The 15,869-nt window shown below is 40.0% G+C and overlaps 2 protein-coding genes across 4 annotated transcripts in view; both read left to right on the top strand.

Annotated features, from left to right (window-relative positions):
- Nucleotides 1-7,803, top strand: part of ACAP2 (ArfGAP with coiled-coil, ankyrin repeat and PH domains 2) — a 156,576-nt gene extending 148,773 nt beyond the window's left edge. For all 3 annotated transcript variants that reach the window (XM_058556086.1, XM_058556084.1, XM_058556085.1), the window contains one exon: nucleotides 3,323-7,803. In XM_058556086.1, coding sequence (XP_058412069.1) covers nucleotides 3,323-3,423 — 101 coding nt within the window. In that variant the 3' untranslated portion in view covers nucleotides 3,424-7,803. The remainder of the gene's footprint in view (nucleotides 1-3,322) is intronic.
- A 5,921-nt stretch (nucleotides 7,804-13,724) lies between these two features.
- XXYLT1 (xyloside xylosyltransferase 1) overlaps nucleotides 13,725-15,869 on the top strand; it is a 175,416-nt gene continuing 173,271 nt past the window's right edge. Inside the window, exon 1 of the mRNA XM_058556087.1 lies at nucleotides 13,725-14,283. Within this exon, the coding sequence (XP_058412070.1) occupies nucleotides 13,780-14,283 (504 nt within the window). The 5' untranslated portion in view covers nucleotides 13,725-13,779. The remainder of the gene's footprint in view (nucleotides 14,284-15,869) is intronic.

The following is a 15,869-nucleotide window of genomic DNA, read 5'->3' on the forward strand; positions in this document are numbered from 1 at the left end:
TTATCAATTCCTACAACTCTTAGGAGGACTGGGTGGGTGAGTGAAGTATCGTGCCCTGGTCTCAATTGTTGGAAACCAGTTTGGTAGTTCCCACAATCTCTGGCTCGTTGACTCCTCTTGACTGTTGGCAGAGTTTCTCCGCCAGTTGAAAATCATTGGTTTATTGAACCGCTGCTGGTTATGTGAGTATGTTGCTGGTAAAGGTTGGTCACTGATCTAGTCAGTTATAAAGAGGAAGCTGTAATCACCCAGAAGGGGCAGAATCATACACTTGATCACCTGAGGGTGGGGTCTCACATGCTGCCATCTCTTTGAGGGGAGTGCATTTCTAGAGCAAAATCAGCAAAATCTTGGATCATCATAACTACTGTTGCAATGGATATTTTGAATACCAAAAATAAAAAACTATGTTAAACTATCAGTGGAAATATGACAATCCACATTTTAATAACTCAGAACTGTCTAAGCACATAGAAAAGTTAACTTGCTGAAGAGAAATAGAATGTGATTAAGTAATTTAAAGGATATAACTTAGCATTACAAATATTGGGTGATTGGTTGTTGACCATTTATGAACTGTTAAATGTACTTCTGTGAACTTTCCGGGGCAACATATTCTGATTCTTGATTCTGTATTCTAGTGTAGACAAGTTATATTTGCCTTGGGAAAAATTCTAAATGATTAAAATTATATTTAAATTTTAAAGAATCACATTGAAGTTCAATTTGTGTTAACTATATTAAATATCTTAGTCACTATTGTTATTGTAGTGTTTGCTTTCTGACAACACATTTTGAGGCCTAAGAAAGGTATTATATTGATAGTCCATTAATTAATGTTTTGTTAGAAACTGAATATTAAAAAGTTTTCTGTGTATGTGTGAAGGTGAGATTTCCTTTTGTATTAACTCTTTTAAAATGTATTCGGTAAGTGAAACCAATAATTAGTGTAGCACCAACAATTTGCTTCAAGGAAGCATTTAATTCAGTGAATAAAAGATCTTATAATTTATTTTGCATGGTACAATGGTTCTACTAAAATGTACTTGTGTAATAGGTACTAGATGATTTAAAAACAAAAACTGGAAAACCACAAAAAGAAAAAAAAATCCCACAGCTTGTTATACAAAATATGCATTGCTAATAGTAGAAGCCATATATTGCCATTGTACTGTTGTAATACTTAAGAATGCTCATCTGGTGCTATCTGTAAACTATTTGGCATTAGTGTCTGCTAGATCCTTTTTCCTATTTCTTCTTGAATGTATAACGTGTGCCTTTTATGTTACTTCTGGTGTTGAACGGTAAAATCAGTGTGATATTTTTGTATTATAATCGGCACTTTACACTTTGTTGGAAAGTAAAATTCCACACTCTCCAGTTTAAATAGTCTTTTAAAAATATTTATAATGTTTACAATAAATATTTTAAATATTTTAATTCAACATCTAAGAATAAGAAAAATTTTAAAATATTTTGTATGGTTTGTTAATTGATATTTAATGTTGGTCTCTCTCAGTTTATTTTATATCTTTTAGAGTGGCTAAAAATGGGAATAAATTGTAGTTTGTCTTTTAATGTGGGAGTAAACTTGTAAGAAATCATGGTGTAATTGGATTGTCTTACCAGTTGTTCCAGCATATCAACCTTTATTTTTATTGTTTTAGTAACAATAATATGAGTTAGATATTACTCTTAGCCAACCTATTAAGATTCTCTTCTCACTGTATGTTTTCTTTTTAAAGTAGATTGATTCAGGTCATGAGAAAATTTCCAGGGCTAAATGAAAACTATATGGAGATTTTAATAACTTGGTTTTTACGTAGACTAAATGTTAAAAGTGACTAAATATTAAAAGTATTAAAATTTTTTATTGAAAATCTTGGGTTATGCTGTTAGACCTTTTTACTAGATCTTTATCCCCCTCCCCCATCTTTTTTCTAATTCTTTAGCTTTTGGTATGACATCTATTGCCTCAAAAATCTCGCTTTTTAAAAGCTGACAAAACTTACTGCACTATTAACAACTGTAGTAATGAGTTTGTAATAAGATGGATGCAAGGTATGTTATGGGAAATAATTATAAAACTGTGTTGCAACAATAATTATCTAAAACAGTATTTGATGGTCTAAATCTTGAAAACAGAACTATCCCAAGCTTCTTTTTTTTTTTTTCCCCCTTTTTCTCCCCAAAGCCCCAGTAGATAGTTGTATGTTATAGTTGTACATCCTGCTAGTTGCTGTATGTGGGACGCTGCCTCAACATGGCCCAACAAGCAGTGGGTTGGTGCATGCCTGGGATCTGAAAACCAGGGCGCCAGTAGCAGAGCGCGCGCACTTAACCGCTAAGCCACAGGGTCGGCCCTATCCCAAGCTTCTATATAAAGCTAATGTTTAATAGGGAGCATTTATGATGAATGATTCATCTTGAAAATAAGATTTTACTTTATACAGATCCTTTGTCTGAGGAATTAATCTGTGTGTGTATATATTTAGTTTCTCATGGCAAGAAAAATGTCATATTCAGTCTGCTGTAGGATCAATATCTATAATCTGCTTCTCTGCAGGCATATTTGTACGTTTATACATATGTGTATTACTAATTTAACAGATGTCTTTGGTATTTATTCCCCTTTTGTCATAGCATTCTTGCTCATATCACTGACAGTAGACAAAAAACTTCTGACTAAATGTGCAACTATGATTTTATAGTCATTTTCTAGACTTTATTATTTTATAAGCTTAGTAAGCAGTGCATTAGTGCATTAGTTTTAAAGTTTGAGTAAAGAATTACTTTTTCACATGCTATTTAAATTAAAATGCCTTTTAATTAAAAGATAACATTAAAATAGGAGGCTTTTTCCCCACCTGATTATCAGTTTTGTCTTGTTAATAACTTGCATCCATCAGAAACATTAGTATTTGTTTTTGGTCTTTTCTTTTGGCCTTGATCAAGGGAAATATTTATTTAAAGAATGCTTTGTTTACTATACCTCATTTAGAATGAGCTTTATTTCTCATGTGTTAATAAATGTATTTCTTTACATTGCTTTAAAACACTTGCATCTTTGCTCTTTTCTAACTCTGAACTTTCCTCTGTGGCTGCATCTGAGGTGCTTTTCAGGTATAGTTTTTTTTTTTCTTTCTCTATATACTTTCCCAGCATTTATATTTAGTTGGTCTTTTTCCTTCCAAAAATGCTCATCTGAACAAAATTTTAATGTAATGAATTATGAAATAGTTACTAGTCATAAAAACGAATGTTGTTTTTAATACTTTCAATGTATAAATTTAAAAAATGTCCTTATTTTACTTTCATGCAGGTGATGAAACTTACCAGGACATTTTTCGTGATTTTTCCCAAATGGCCTCCAATAATCCAGAGAAACTAAATCGTTTCCAGCAAGATTCACAGAAATTCTGAATTTTTTAAGAAGGAAAAAATATTAAGTCTGGTGACCCCCTAATGTGTACATCTGAAAATTCACAGATTTTTACTGCTTTACTTCTGCTTCTTAATTTTAGTAGATGTTGAATGGTTTAGAAAAAGGTACCCATTCATTGATATTTTTATAAACTAAAACATTGATCTCTAGTAGTTGGGAGAGACTTCTTTTATTAAAAAAAAAGCCTGTTTAAAGGGTTGTTTTTTTAGGTTACAAGATGCTAGGAGTTTAGACAAAACCTCTTTTTTTGCCAGTGGATGGTAGCATTGATTTTTTTCTATGCATCGTGCCAGGATCATTCAGTCAAGCATATCTGCATCAAGTGGGAGGCGACTGTCCTGCCTGCTCGAGAATTATGTCTTTTCTTTAGCTTCCCTAATGATTTTTGGTGGTTCAGAAATTGTTTTTTGCTTTTTGGTAGCCAAGCTGTTATACACACAATATTATTTAATTATTAGAACTAGAGACTATGTTTCTCCCATTTGCTCATAAATGCAGTTATACTCCTTAGATGTCTGGTTATTGTCCAGTACTTTAACAGGCATATAATGGCTCTACAGGTAGACATAACTTAGTCCTTTAGGTTTGTTCCAGTTTATAAAGCAAAAAGAAGCCCTTAATGTTTTTTAATCACCAAAAGAATCTCAGTTATAGAAGTGTAGTTCTTCATTGTTGGGCTGATTTCCTTAAAACCTTGACAAATTTATTGATGTAATAAAACTCTGTTTCAGAGGTTATTTGAATGTTGCAAAATTATGCTTTCATCAGATTGTAACTTTCAAAGGAAAAGTTGATTTATAAAATAATGTAGAACATTTTTATATTTGAAATTTGTTCTTTTCAAGATACATTTTTGCTATTGCTCCTAGTTGAGAGAAAAATCTCTCTAAAAGGAGGAAAAAAACTCATGTTTTTCTTGGTTTAAACTAAAATATACAGCAGTAAGTTGCTTTTTAACTTTTCCAACATCTGTCCTGTGTACTTGTACACAGTGTACATTCTTTTAAATTATAGCATCTATATAGCTTTAATATTTGCTTACATGAATCACAGACCTTTGAATTCCAAAATATTGTGGCTATACTAATTTATATGTACATGTTACAAGTTAGTCTGATTACATCTTTGATTGACATATCTTGTCAGGAGTATAAAATAATTAAGTAATTGGCCTTATGGTTTCTTTCTAAAATTGTCAACAATTAAGTTTAATCTTCTTTTATAAGTTACATATAAGTAATATTATTGGCACTCAGTTTCTAAATAAGAGAAGTTTTTAAACTTGAGTTATCAAGTAAGTGGAGAAATTATATTTAATTGGGTAGATGATAAATTTTGTAACATTTCCCCTCCAGTAACTAGAGTTTTATAAGTTGATTAAATGTCAAAACAGATCTATCTAAATAGGAGTATATTATACTGAAATCAATTCACATCACAGAAAAATCTTCCATATTTGTGTGTCCACATTGCATGCATATAATGCTTATTTAGTAATAATCACTGTATACTAGATAAGGATAAAATATATTTGTGAATTATTTCTAAGAAAAGGCCAACTTCCAAAGCCTTGTATTTTAATTACAATAATAACAGGAACATTAAATCTTTCCTGTTTCACCTCAGAGTCACGGATCATCCGGCTTTGCAACAGTCTGATTTGTAACATTTTTGTTAGAGTGTACTTTGAAATTAATTGTCCGAAAAACTCAAGGATAAGAAAATATGTCGAAAACGAACAAATAGAAAGAGAAAAGAAAAGAGAGACTCACTTTCCCGTTGTAGTGCCTCTTCCTGTTTTAATCCTAGGACTTCACTCCTAAAGCTCCTTATGTTTACCTGAGGAAGCCTAGGCAGTTTTCCTTTTGGATCCAGCCTTTGGTGCTTCAGATCACCTCTGAGATCTCTGGTTGTGAAGCCAATTCTTGATGACACCTTTACCTCCCATGGCTTGAGTCAGGAGTTGTTCATGTGGCAGTACTTAGTGTCCACTTGTATTTAAGGGTTAGAGTATGTAATTGAAGAGTGCTAAAGATGATCATGGTTCTGAATATCTTCAGAGAAAGCGAAATCTTGAACAGTACAGGGAGCCTGCCAATACAAAAATACATTTCTGTGGCTTGGTTTCTTGAATATATCAAGACCCAATTTGGATTAAATTTGGCAGAAATGATGCAGTAAACAGCAAGGCTTGAAAGTAAATTAATAGTTACAAGTAGTAACAAAGTCGGTTGGCTCTTACCAAGGTGAATTTAGCTGTGTCAACTAATAGCTTTTCTATAGTATGTAACAAATCAAAGTGTTATTATGCTGTGAATTATTCAATGCATTGTGAGAAATTATAGTGTAAACAATGTTAATCATACGCTTGGGCTTCATAAGTCGATGTGATTGCTCTTTGTTTTCTTTTGCTAACTGGCTGATAATAGTTTCTGATTCCTTATCATCATTCTGTAGCTCATTATCATTAGCTCATTGACTTAAAAGTTAGATTAATATAAAAATAAGAATAGCAGGACTATGAGGAGTTCATAAAGTGCAGTTTCACGTTAGAACTAGACTAACGGTAATTAAGTAGTTACTTGCAGTTTTTCATTGTAACACTTATATGGTTAAGATTTCTAAGGTTTTAAAAATTACTTTTGGTACAATCCTTAGAAATTCAGAAATTTCCAGGGATTCACTACATTCAGTGTTTGCCTAATTTATACGGTTCTTCACTGTGGATTTTAATGAACTTTGGTGTTTACTTTCCAAAACATATAGATTTAATTTGGAATATGTACTTTGGTTCTTCATGCGTGCATTTTGAAAAGAAGTTTGTACTTTCACAGTCTGGACAATTTAAGTTTGTGATGTGTTAAGCAGTGTTTTAAAAATATGATTTTACATGTGTAAAGTATGGTCACAATAAACCAAATTGTATTTAAGACTAAATTTACTGCCCATTTTGAATAATAAGACATTCCCACATTTCTCTTATATTGTGAAATTAACTTCTCTGTTTAACAGCACTTTTGATCATGGACATGAGCTGGAAAAATGATATATTTTTATAGAATGGTATGTCCAGAATGACTTCAGACCTGCATGATACTGTGGAAAGAGCATGACTAGTAGTTACTATTTTTGGAATCAGAGCTCCTCACAAATAAAATGAGTGGATGAAACAAGGAGAAACTAGAACAACATCCCTTTGTGTACTGTTCTGCTCCTCACAGTGCCCTCCAGAAAAACAGTGCTCTGAGACATTACTTTATCTCACCTGATCTCACAGTAGGACTTCTGAGATCGTAATCTAAGAGCGCCAGCATTGTCCCTTCTTTGATCCTGGGCTGCTCCTCTTGTTTTACAGAGGGGGTCACTGCTTTGCTAGTTGGTGGTATAGCTGAACCAGAACCCCTGTCTGACTGACTGCTAGTCAGAGGCACTTTACTCGTATCATGAAATGATTTGAATCATTGTAAAGCAGCAAAATCTGATAATGACTGCCAGCTTTCCTTGTGTTTTGATAACAAAGACTCCAGATATTCTGGAGAACCTGGATATAAAATTACCTTGAAGGAATAGATTAGGATTTGAAGACATTGAATTGTAGGAATTTTACATTTTTGCAATAACAAACATTAATGAAAGAAAAACATAATTTTAATTCACCATATACTTATCAATTTCTTGATGCTTCCAAATGAAAGATAACTTTTAGGGGCTTGGATTCAGTTTGGCTGAATCCTGACATCTATAAATATGGTTTTGTGGACATTCTTTTCTGTTTACATAAATGTATGTACTTAAAATGGGATAGTGGGGGCAGGGAAGCAAAGTTTGATTAAACTTTTCTCTCTGTTGATCTTTTCATTATCTTATGTTCTAGACTTGCTTATTTTTCCTCAACACCCTTCCCCACCTTTTGGGTGTTCATTTTAAACAGGGAAAGCTCGCTACATTATAAAGATTGTTGGCACCATTTATCTTACACAAAGGCTAAAGGTTAACTTTTGGAAATGATGAGCTACTTTTCTATATGTGTTTACTTGTGCTTTGTGGTATTTCTGGATCATTCCAGTCATAAAGACTTATTACATGTAATATTTCTTGCTACCTGTGAAAAGGTATATTTTAAAGAATGTATAACCAACACTCCATTTACTTTTTATTAGTATGTAGAGGATTTGTATCTATTCGTGAATGTAGTTCTACTGTAGGTTGTCATTGTAAATGGAGCAAAGTACATTATCTTTACAGTTATTCTAAAATGTACATTATGTAAGAATTGTAAATATTATAGTTGATTAAATACTTTGTATGCTGAAAAATTATGATAATAAGTCAATAAAAATCTCACCTCTGGCATACTTTTTTTGTGCTCAGACTTCCACTTTATTGTGAACTACAACTGCAGACGTATCTGTTAACGACTGTCATGTTTAAGGTCCTATATTCCTTTCCAGCCCTGTCAGATTCATCCAGATTGCTCTTATTTGCTGATTGCTTCAATCAAGAAATCCATTTTGATCTTTTAAATATTTTATTCTGCGTGCTCACAGAGCTATATGGCTCCCAATTAATTCATTAGCTAAGAACCACAAAGGCAATTTTTGACCCAGCTCTAATTTTTTTCCATTATGATTGACATATCTGTTGAAGTTCCTAATCGAGGCAACACATTCACACTCAATCCTTTTAGTAAATGAACAAAAACATGTTTTTATGTGAATTGAGAATGAAGGAATGGATTGAAGGAACAGACCTGGAAGTGAATTGCCTGCCTTTGCCTTGCCTTTAAAAGTTAATTGAAAGTGGAAACATAAATTTTTTATATATAACTTGTTTTATTCCACTTCATTTCATTTTCAGAATAGTTCTGTGAGGGAAAGAACCCACATCGATAGTCAGTAAATGTTTTAAATGAAAACAAACAGCCCACATTTTCATTATTGCAAAACAATGTCTTTTCATTGTAGAAAAATGTTTAAATAATGATAAGTAAAAAAGAAGACAGCCGTAATTCCATCATCTGCCTATGCTGTCCAGTGTGGTTTCCACTAGGCACGTGTGGCTATTGAAATTTAAATTAATTAAAATTAGGCAAAATTAAGAGTTCAGTTCATCTGTCACACTGCCACATTTTAAGAGCTCACTAGTCATGTGCCTAGTGACTACTGTTTTTTTTTTCCCCCTGGGAAAGAGTCACCTGGAGCTAACATCTGTTGCCAATCTTTGTCTTTTTTTTTCCTCCCCAAAGCCCCAGTACGTAGTTGTATATTCTACATGTAAGTCCTTCTGGTTCTTCTGTGTGAGCCACCGCCACAGCATGGCTACTGACAGACGAGTGGTGTGGTTCCACGCCTGGGAATGGAACCTGGGCCACTGAAGTGGAGTACGTGGAACTTTAACCACTAGGCCATCAGAGCTGGCTCTAGTGACTACTGTTTTGAACAGGGCAGATTATAGAAAATATCCATCATCATAGGAAGTTCTGTTGGAGAATATCAAGGAAGAAACTGTTACGTCTTTGGTATTATGCCCTTTTAGACCTTTGGGTGGGTGCATTTTTATTTATATACAATGGGATTGTACTGTTTTGTTACCTGCTTCTTTCACTTAATAAATGGGGAACAAATTTTTAAGTCCTAAGTTAAGTATTCTACATCATTTTAGGAGGATTTTAAAAAATATTTATCTTATGGAAAATTTCAAACGTATACAAAAGTAGAATAACTTCAGTAGCTATTAGCTCATGGCTAACATTGTTTTATCTGTACTCCCACCCATGTTTCCTCTTCCCTGGATTTTTTTTTTAACCTAATCCTAGACATGTCACCAACAACTTGTTCAGTATGTATCTCTAAAAGGACTCTTAAAAAAACCCAATCATAATATCACACTTACTTAAACTATAAAACTATATAGTCAGTATTCAGATTTTCCCAATTGTCTCAAATGTGTTTTTTAAAAACAGGTTCTTCAAATCAGAATTCATGTAAGTTTCATTTATTGCAGTTGGCTAATATGTGTCTTGAGTTTCTAAATCTATGGTTCTTCCTCCACTTATTTTTTTAAAAATTTCCACTTGCAGTTTGTTGACTACATCACTTTTAATGACAGCTTCATTATTTTAGTTTAACCAATTTATTGATGAACATTAGATACCAATTTCTTGCCATCATAAACCTAGCTCTGCTTTATCCTTATGGCTAAATGTTTGAGTACATTCTTAATTATTTCCTTAGGATGAATTCCTAGAAGTGAAAATGCTGGTTCACAATGAGTGGGTATATTTTTGAGCCTCATTTAATGAGTCTCAGGCACTGTGTTAGGTGCTGGGGATATCATGGTAAAAAAGTAGACACACTTCCTTTTGTCTTGGAGTCTTCTTGTGACGGAGACAGATGGGAGTGGGTAGTTTGTAGGTGGTCCTCACAGGATGGTTGAAGATGGTGCCTTGCCTGGACACTGGATGGGTTGGTGTTTAGAGACCACTTGTTGAGGCAGTGACATCTACGCCAAAATCTGAAGCATAAGGAGAGGGCTGGGTGAAGTTCTAGGGCGGTGCTTTTCAAATTTTGGTGTGTAAAAGAAGCACCATTGAGGCCCAGGCTCAGTGAAGATAAATGGGGCTTGCACCTTTGTGTTTTTACCAAGCTCCCCAGGAGCTTCTGATGCCAACCAGAATTTGAGAACCACTGTCTCAGGGAGAAACATTCCTTTGCATAAGAGAAAGAATTAAAAGTTCTCTTAGAGGCCAGAAAGATTTTAGTATTGCCAAAGTGCAGAAAAGTCGTACCAATGTACATACCCTCATCTGCTGCAGAGGAAACTGCCTGTTTCTCTGTGTTCTTGGCAATATTGGGTAGTAGTCAATACAGAAAAAAAAATGATAATCTGTCCAATGTTACAGATGTAGAAATTACACAACAGGAAAAACCAAGTATCTCTATAATCTCCTCTGGTCAGAAGTCAGAATTTGGTCGAAGTTCAAGTTAGAACCGAAGGGTTATTGTGCTTACCAAAGTTCTTTATCTACTAATTATACACCCAGATATATCTGTTTTAAGCTGAGAAAATAGCACATCACCATCGGACACACCGCATACTTTTTCCTACTTCTCTATTTTCCCCTGCTAGAATATAAGCTCTCTGACGGGAGGGAGTTTTTTCATTGCTGTATCCCCTGGTGCGACCATGCTTGGCATGTGGTAGTCACTCAACATCTACTGAAGAAATGGCTACCTTCAAGTCACTATTTTAGCTTCCACTCAGCTATATACTTCAGGAAGCTGCAGCATTTATTTTTCCTTATAGTCAAAGAATTGGGAATGAAGAAGCTGGAGAAAAAACCAGTCTCGAGTATTTTCCTGTGTCTACTGATTTCTGCCAGTGGTTAAGGTCTGGTGCTCTCACTGCTGCAGCCTGGGTTCGTTTCCAGTCAGGGAACCACACTACCTGTCTGTCAGTTGTCACACTGGTGGCTGCCTATTGCTGTGATGCTGAAACCTATGCCACCAGTATTTCAAATACCAGCAGGGTCACCCCTGGTAGACAGGTTTCAGCGGAGCTTCCAGACTAACACAGACTAGGAAGAAGGACCTGGCCACCCACTTTTGAAAAAATTGGCCATGAAAACCCTATGAATAGCAGCTGAGCATTGTCTGATAGAGCGCCGGAAGGTGAGAGGACGGCGCAAAAAGACCCTGCAGGGTTGCGCTCTGCTGGACACAGTGTCGCCAGGAGTCGGAATGCACTTGACGGTGCTAACAACAAAAAAACTGACTTTCTACGTAAAATTTAAAGTATCTTGTTATTCATTTCTTATCCATAAATGCCAGGAGTAGTGATCTTATAAAGATCTGAAAAATAAAATATTTGTTGAATAAATTTTAGAATAAGTGGCAGAGGAAAAAAATACTTTATTGATGGTATAGGTGGGGGGACTAGGAGGTGCAATTTCAGAATTATTTCTCCCTTATTAATGAACAGTAATTAAGATGTAATAATACAGCTGTAGCACACTGCTGTGGGGATTCTGGGGAACATGAACATGACAGAACATGTCATAAGTCTTAATGGAGATTTGGGGTTTAATTTTTATTTATTTATTTATTTATTTCCCCTAAAGCCCTAAAGTAGATAGTTGTATGTCATAGCTGCACATCCTTCTAGTTGCTGTATGTGGGACGCGGCCTCAGCATGGCTGGAGAAGCGGTTCGTCGGTGCGCGCCCGGGATCTGAACCCTGGGCCGCCAGCAGCAGAGGGCGCGCGCTTAACCGCTAAGCCACGGGGCCGGCCCTAGATTTGGGGTTTAGTGTTTGTAAATAGCCAAGAAAATCTATAGTTGCTAAATTATTTTTTGGTACTTGGATATTTAGACTTTTAAAAAGTTTGGTGTTTCTAGCATAGTTGATATTTATTGTTTACTAAGTGTCAGGCACTGGGCTAACTGCTTTTTGTCTATTGTCTCTCATACTCCTGTGAGGCAGAGGTACTAGTATTAGCCCCATTTTACATATGGGCGTGATGGCAGCTCAGAGAGAGTAAGTAATTTGCCTGAAGTCTGTCAATTTGTAGTGGTCGAGTGGACTTCCAGCCTGGAACTCCAGCTCTCTTAACTTGCTTTTAACAAGCCGAGAGAGCTTGCTGTCTCAACCACAGCCATCTGCTGAAGGTTGTGGTAAAATACACACAACTCAGAGCTTGAATTACTGCTTTCTGCGCTAATCTTGGCTCAAATCTTGGGCTTTGGAAGCAGTAAGACTTGGGTTGGGATCTTGGCTCCATTACTTACTAGCCAACTAGATTTGGGTGATGTACTTCTCTAAATCTCAATTTCCTCAATTGTAAAGTGCAAATAATAACCTTTTAAGAGTTGTGAGGATTAGATGAACTAAACCAAGAGACTGTTACTCAAGTGAGTTAATTATGCCATTGGGTTTCAAGGTGAGTAATATGTATTTAACTTGTTGCCTAGACTGCTTCAGAGGTCCAGTGTTTTCCAGAAAGTGTTGCTCCAATTGAAAAGAACAAAGAGTGAAAAATGAGATGAATTGTGGTTCTGGGAACCACACTTTGGGAAATAATGGCATGGCACGACAAATTAGTGAGAGAATTCCTACATGCATTCGTCCATGCATTTTCACCTCCACCTCTTTCAAGCATGCAGATCATTTGTACATGTTTACTTAAACAGTGTGGTAGGGGGCCGCCGTGGCATAGCGGTTAAGTGCGCGCGCTCAGCTGCTGGCGGCCTGGGTTTGGATCCCAGGCGCGCACAGAGCCACTGCTTGTCAAGCCATGCTGTGGCGGCGTCCCATATAAAGTGGAGGAAGATGGGCCAGTCTTCCTCAGCAAAAAAAGGAGGATTGGCATGGATGTTAGCTCAGGGCTGATCTTCCTCTCACACACACACACACATAAACACTGTGGTATATCATCAGTCCTTAGAAGATTGAAGTTAATGAGGTTTTTATGTCATTGGCAGTGTCCAACTGTCCATGGTCAAAACTGCCACTGTGTGACCTTGGGCAGGTTACCTCAATGTGCCTTAATTAAGAATTCGCAAAACTACCTGGTATATGTTAAGGCTCTTTTAAAGTGTTCAAGTTTGTGTAAAAAAAAAAAAACGTATCACAGTCTCGGGTGTTAGTTACTCCCCTGGGGTTCTCTGAACTACCCCGAAGTTTTGGGCAGCGGGGGCCCCCTGCTGGCCACATCCTCAGAGATGCCAAGTGAGGTGGGCAGGCGATTTCCACCTCAGGCGACATTTAACCTTACCGTGCATGGGGAAGGAGCTTGCTAGTTTAAATTCCCCAGCCCCAGCTAGTGTTCAAGGTGTGAAGGCAGACGGGGAGAGAACTTAAGGCCTCCAAGATATTAGGGGAAAAAAAGGTAGAGAGAGAAAATTTTTCTCTCTTTGTGCGTCCAGTTTAGTCTTTTTGCTAACCGAAGGTCCTGCGTTGGGGAGCCTCAGTTCCTTTCAAGGCTCAGCTTCGATTTCTAGCGTCTGGGGCTGGGCATTTAAGAGGGCCATCTCACAGACCGTACAGCCATCTGGCTTCCCCTTCGTCGGAGTCCTTACCGGCTCCTCCGACCTCGCTGGGGCGGCTGCTGCGGACGTGCGGGCCGTCTGGCCTCTAATCCCTCGGAGTCTAGGACCTAGCGGCTGCCGGACAGCCCTCGCTCCGCCTCTCCGCGCCCGCGGATTGGCTCTGGGCAGCGCGGCTCCGCCCCCGCCATGGCCGCCGCCCGCCGCCGGGGCTGCTAAGTGGCTGCTGGGGTCCTGGTCTCCGCTGCCGCTCGGGCTGCTCGGGCTGCTCGGCCCGCCGCCCCGTGGCGCATGGGTCTGCTCCGGGGCGGGCCCCCATGCTCTCGGCCCATGGCGCGCCTGGGCGCTGTGCGCTCCCACTACTGCGCGCTGCTGCTGGCGGCGGCGCTTGCCGTTTGTGCCTTCTACTACCTGGGCTCGGGCCGGGAGACCTTCTCCAGCGCCACCAAGAGGCTGAAGGAGGCCCGCGCCGGGGCCCCCGCCGCGCCCTCGCCGCCCGCGCCGGAGCTGGCGCGGGGCTCCTTGGAGCCGGCCCCGGGCGCCAAGGCCAAGAGCCTGGAGGGCGGCGGGGCCGGGCCGGTGGACTACCACCTGCTGATGATGTTCACCAAGGCGGAACACAATGCCGCGCTGCAGGCCAAGGCTCGCGTGGCGCTCCGCTCCCTGCTGCACCTTGCCAAGTTCGAGGCGCACGAGGTGCTTAACCTGCATTTCGTGAGCGAGGAGGCCAGCCGTGAGGTGGCGAAGGCCCTGCTGCGGGAGCTGCTGCCGCCCGCCGCCGGCTTCAAGTGCAAGGTGAGCGGGGCCGCAGCTGGCGGCTCCCGGCGGGTGGCCCACTCGGTCCTCGGTGCGGTCAGCGGTCGGAAGGGAGGTGTCTTCGTTGCTCTGTCTACTGCCAACGGCTGTAGAAGCCTAACCCCTTAACCATGCCCCCACCAAATGTGTGTTCACAGCATGCTGGAGGCAACGCCCCCGCCATGCCCCCACCAAATGTGTGTTCACAGCATGCTGGAGGCATCGCCCGGGGGCGTGTCCTAGAGCCAGTCGCGCTCAGCTTGTGCAGTAGAGGAGCCGCGGTGTTCGCTGACCCCCTGGCTGGGTCTCCCCCCATTAAGGGGGGCCCCCTAGAGAATTGGCACGCCCCCTCTTTGCTAGCGTTGCAGGATTCAGCAGTGCCTTCAGAGTCTGCACCTGTTTTGATTCTCCTCATCCTCCTTTGAGGATGGAGCAGGTCATTTCAAGGCACCAGTAGTCCTGTGCCGAGTCTGCTGGGCAGGGTCTTGGTGAGGCTGCTTGAATGGTTGACGTTGCAGTGACATTTCTCGTAGCTCTTAGGGTATTTCGCTTGGAACTGGTCAAGCCCAGACACAGCCAGTGTGAACTATCTCATCCCCTCTCTGTGCCCCCTCTCCTCTACCCTCAAGGGACATGAACCCATTTAGAGAAGCTGCAGGTTCTTCCAAAGGAGGAAGAGAAAGCCTAAGAGGTACAGATATGATCTGGGGAGAGCAGAGCTGGCTCCCTGGTCCCAAGCTGGACCAGCCTGCCTCCGTCGCAGCTCCCACCTCTCCCCATCATGTAATTTTTCCTGGCTCTGCCTATCAGAGATTGGGTTCCTAGCTTAGTGTTAATTGCTCAAATTGCTTGCCTCAGTTTGCCCTAATGGTTGCAGAGAGGGGCTCCAAGGTCTGATTTTTGGATTGGAGTAGTAGGTGATCTTAAAGGATGGAGATTGATGTTGAGGGAGGGGAGTGAAGCAAGAGTAGGGCTCCATGTATCTGTGCCCAGTGAGTGACTCAGGGGAGCTGCTACTAGGGTCCTGAGGGTTCAGGGGTCAGCTTTTTGTTGCCTACGGAATCAAGTCCCAATCTCTTGGTAGGGACATCTGTGTTGTGAGCCTGGCCTTCCTCTCCAGCCTCGCTTCTTGTCCTTCCCCTAGGTGCACCTTAGATCTTAACTGTACTGAATGTGCCTTTACCCAAGCTGTTCTGTCTGTCCAGAAGGTCCTTACTTCCTTCCTGGGCCCTTGGCCACTTTTTACTCAGCTTTCACCTCCCCTGGGAGTGTCCCTAGACCCTGGAGATAGGCCGTGCCCAGCGCTCCACAGCTCTCCATTCCTGCTTCCACCCGTAGCATCGAAGGTCTGTTCCCTGCCCAGGACAAATGAGCCCGTCAGGGACACCCACCATGGGGAAGGGTACCTGGGTCTGGATTTCATGCTGTAGGAGGCCAAGAGTCCAGGCCCTGGAGCTTGTGGCTGGAGAGGCCTGTGGGACCCACTGTCTGACCTGTGGTTTTTCAGCCTGGGGCTCATCCCACTTTCCCTAATTGGAATCTCCGGAGGTGGGGCCTGGTAACCTGTCCCAGGTGGTCCTTAGGAC

This window comes from Diceros bicornis, chromosome 15 (assembly GCF_020826845.1).
Source record: "Diceros bicornis minor isolate mBicDic1 chromosome 15, mDicBic1.mat.cur, whole genome shotgun sequence".
Classification (NCBI taxonomy): Eukaryota; Metazoa; Chordata; class Mammalia; order Perissodactyla; family Rhinocerotidae; genus Diceros; species Diceros bicornis.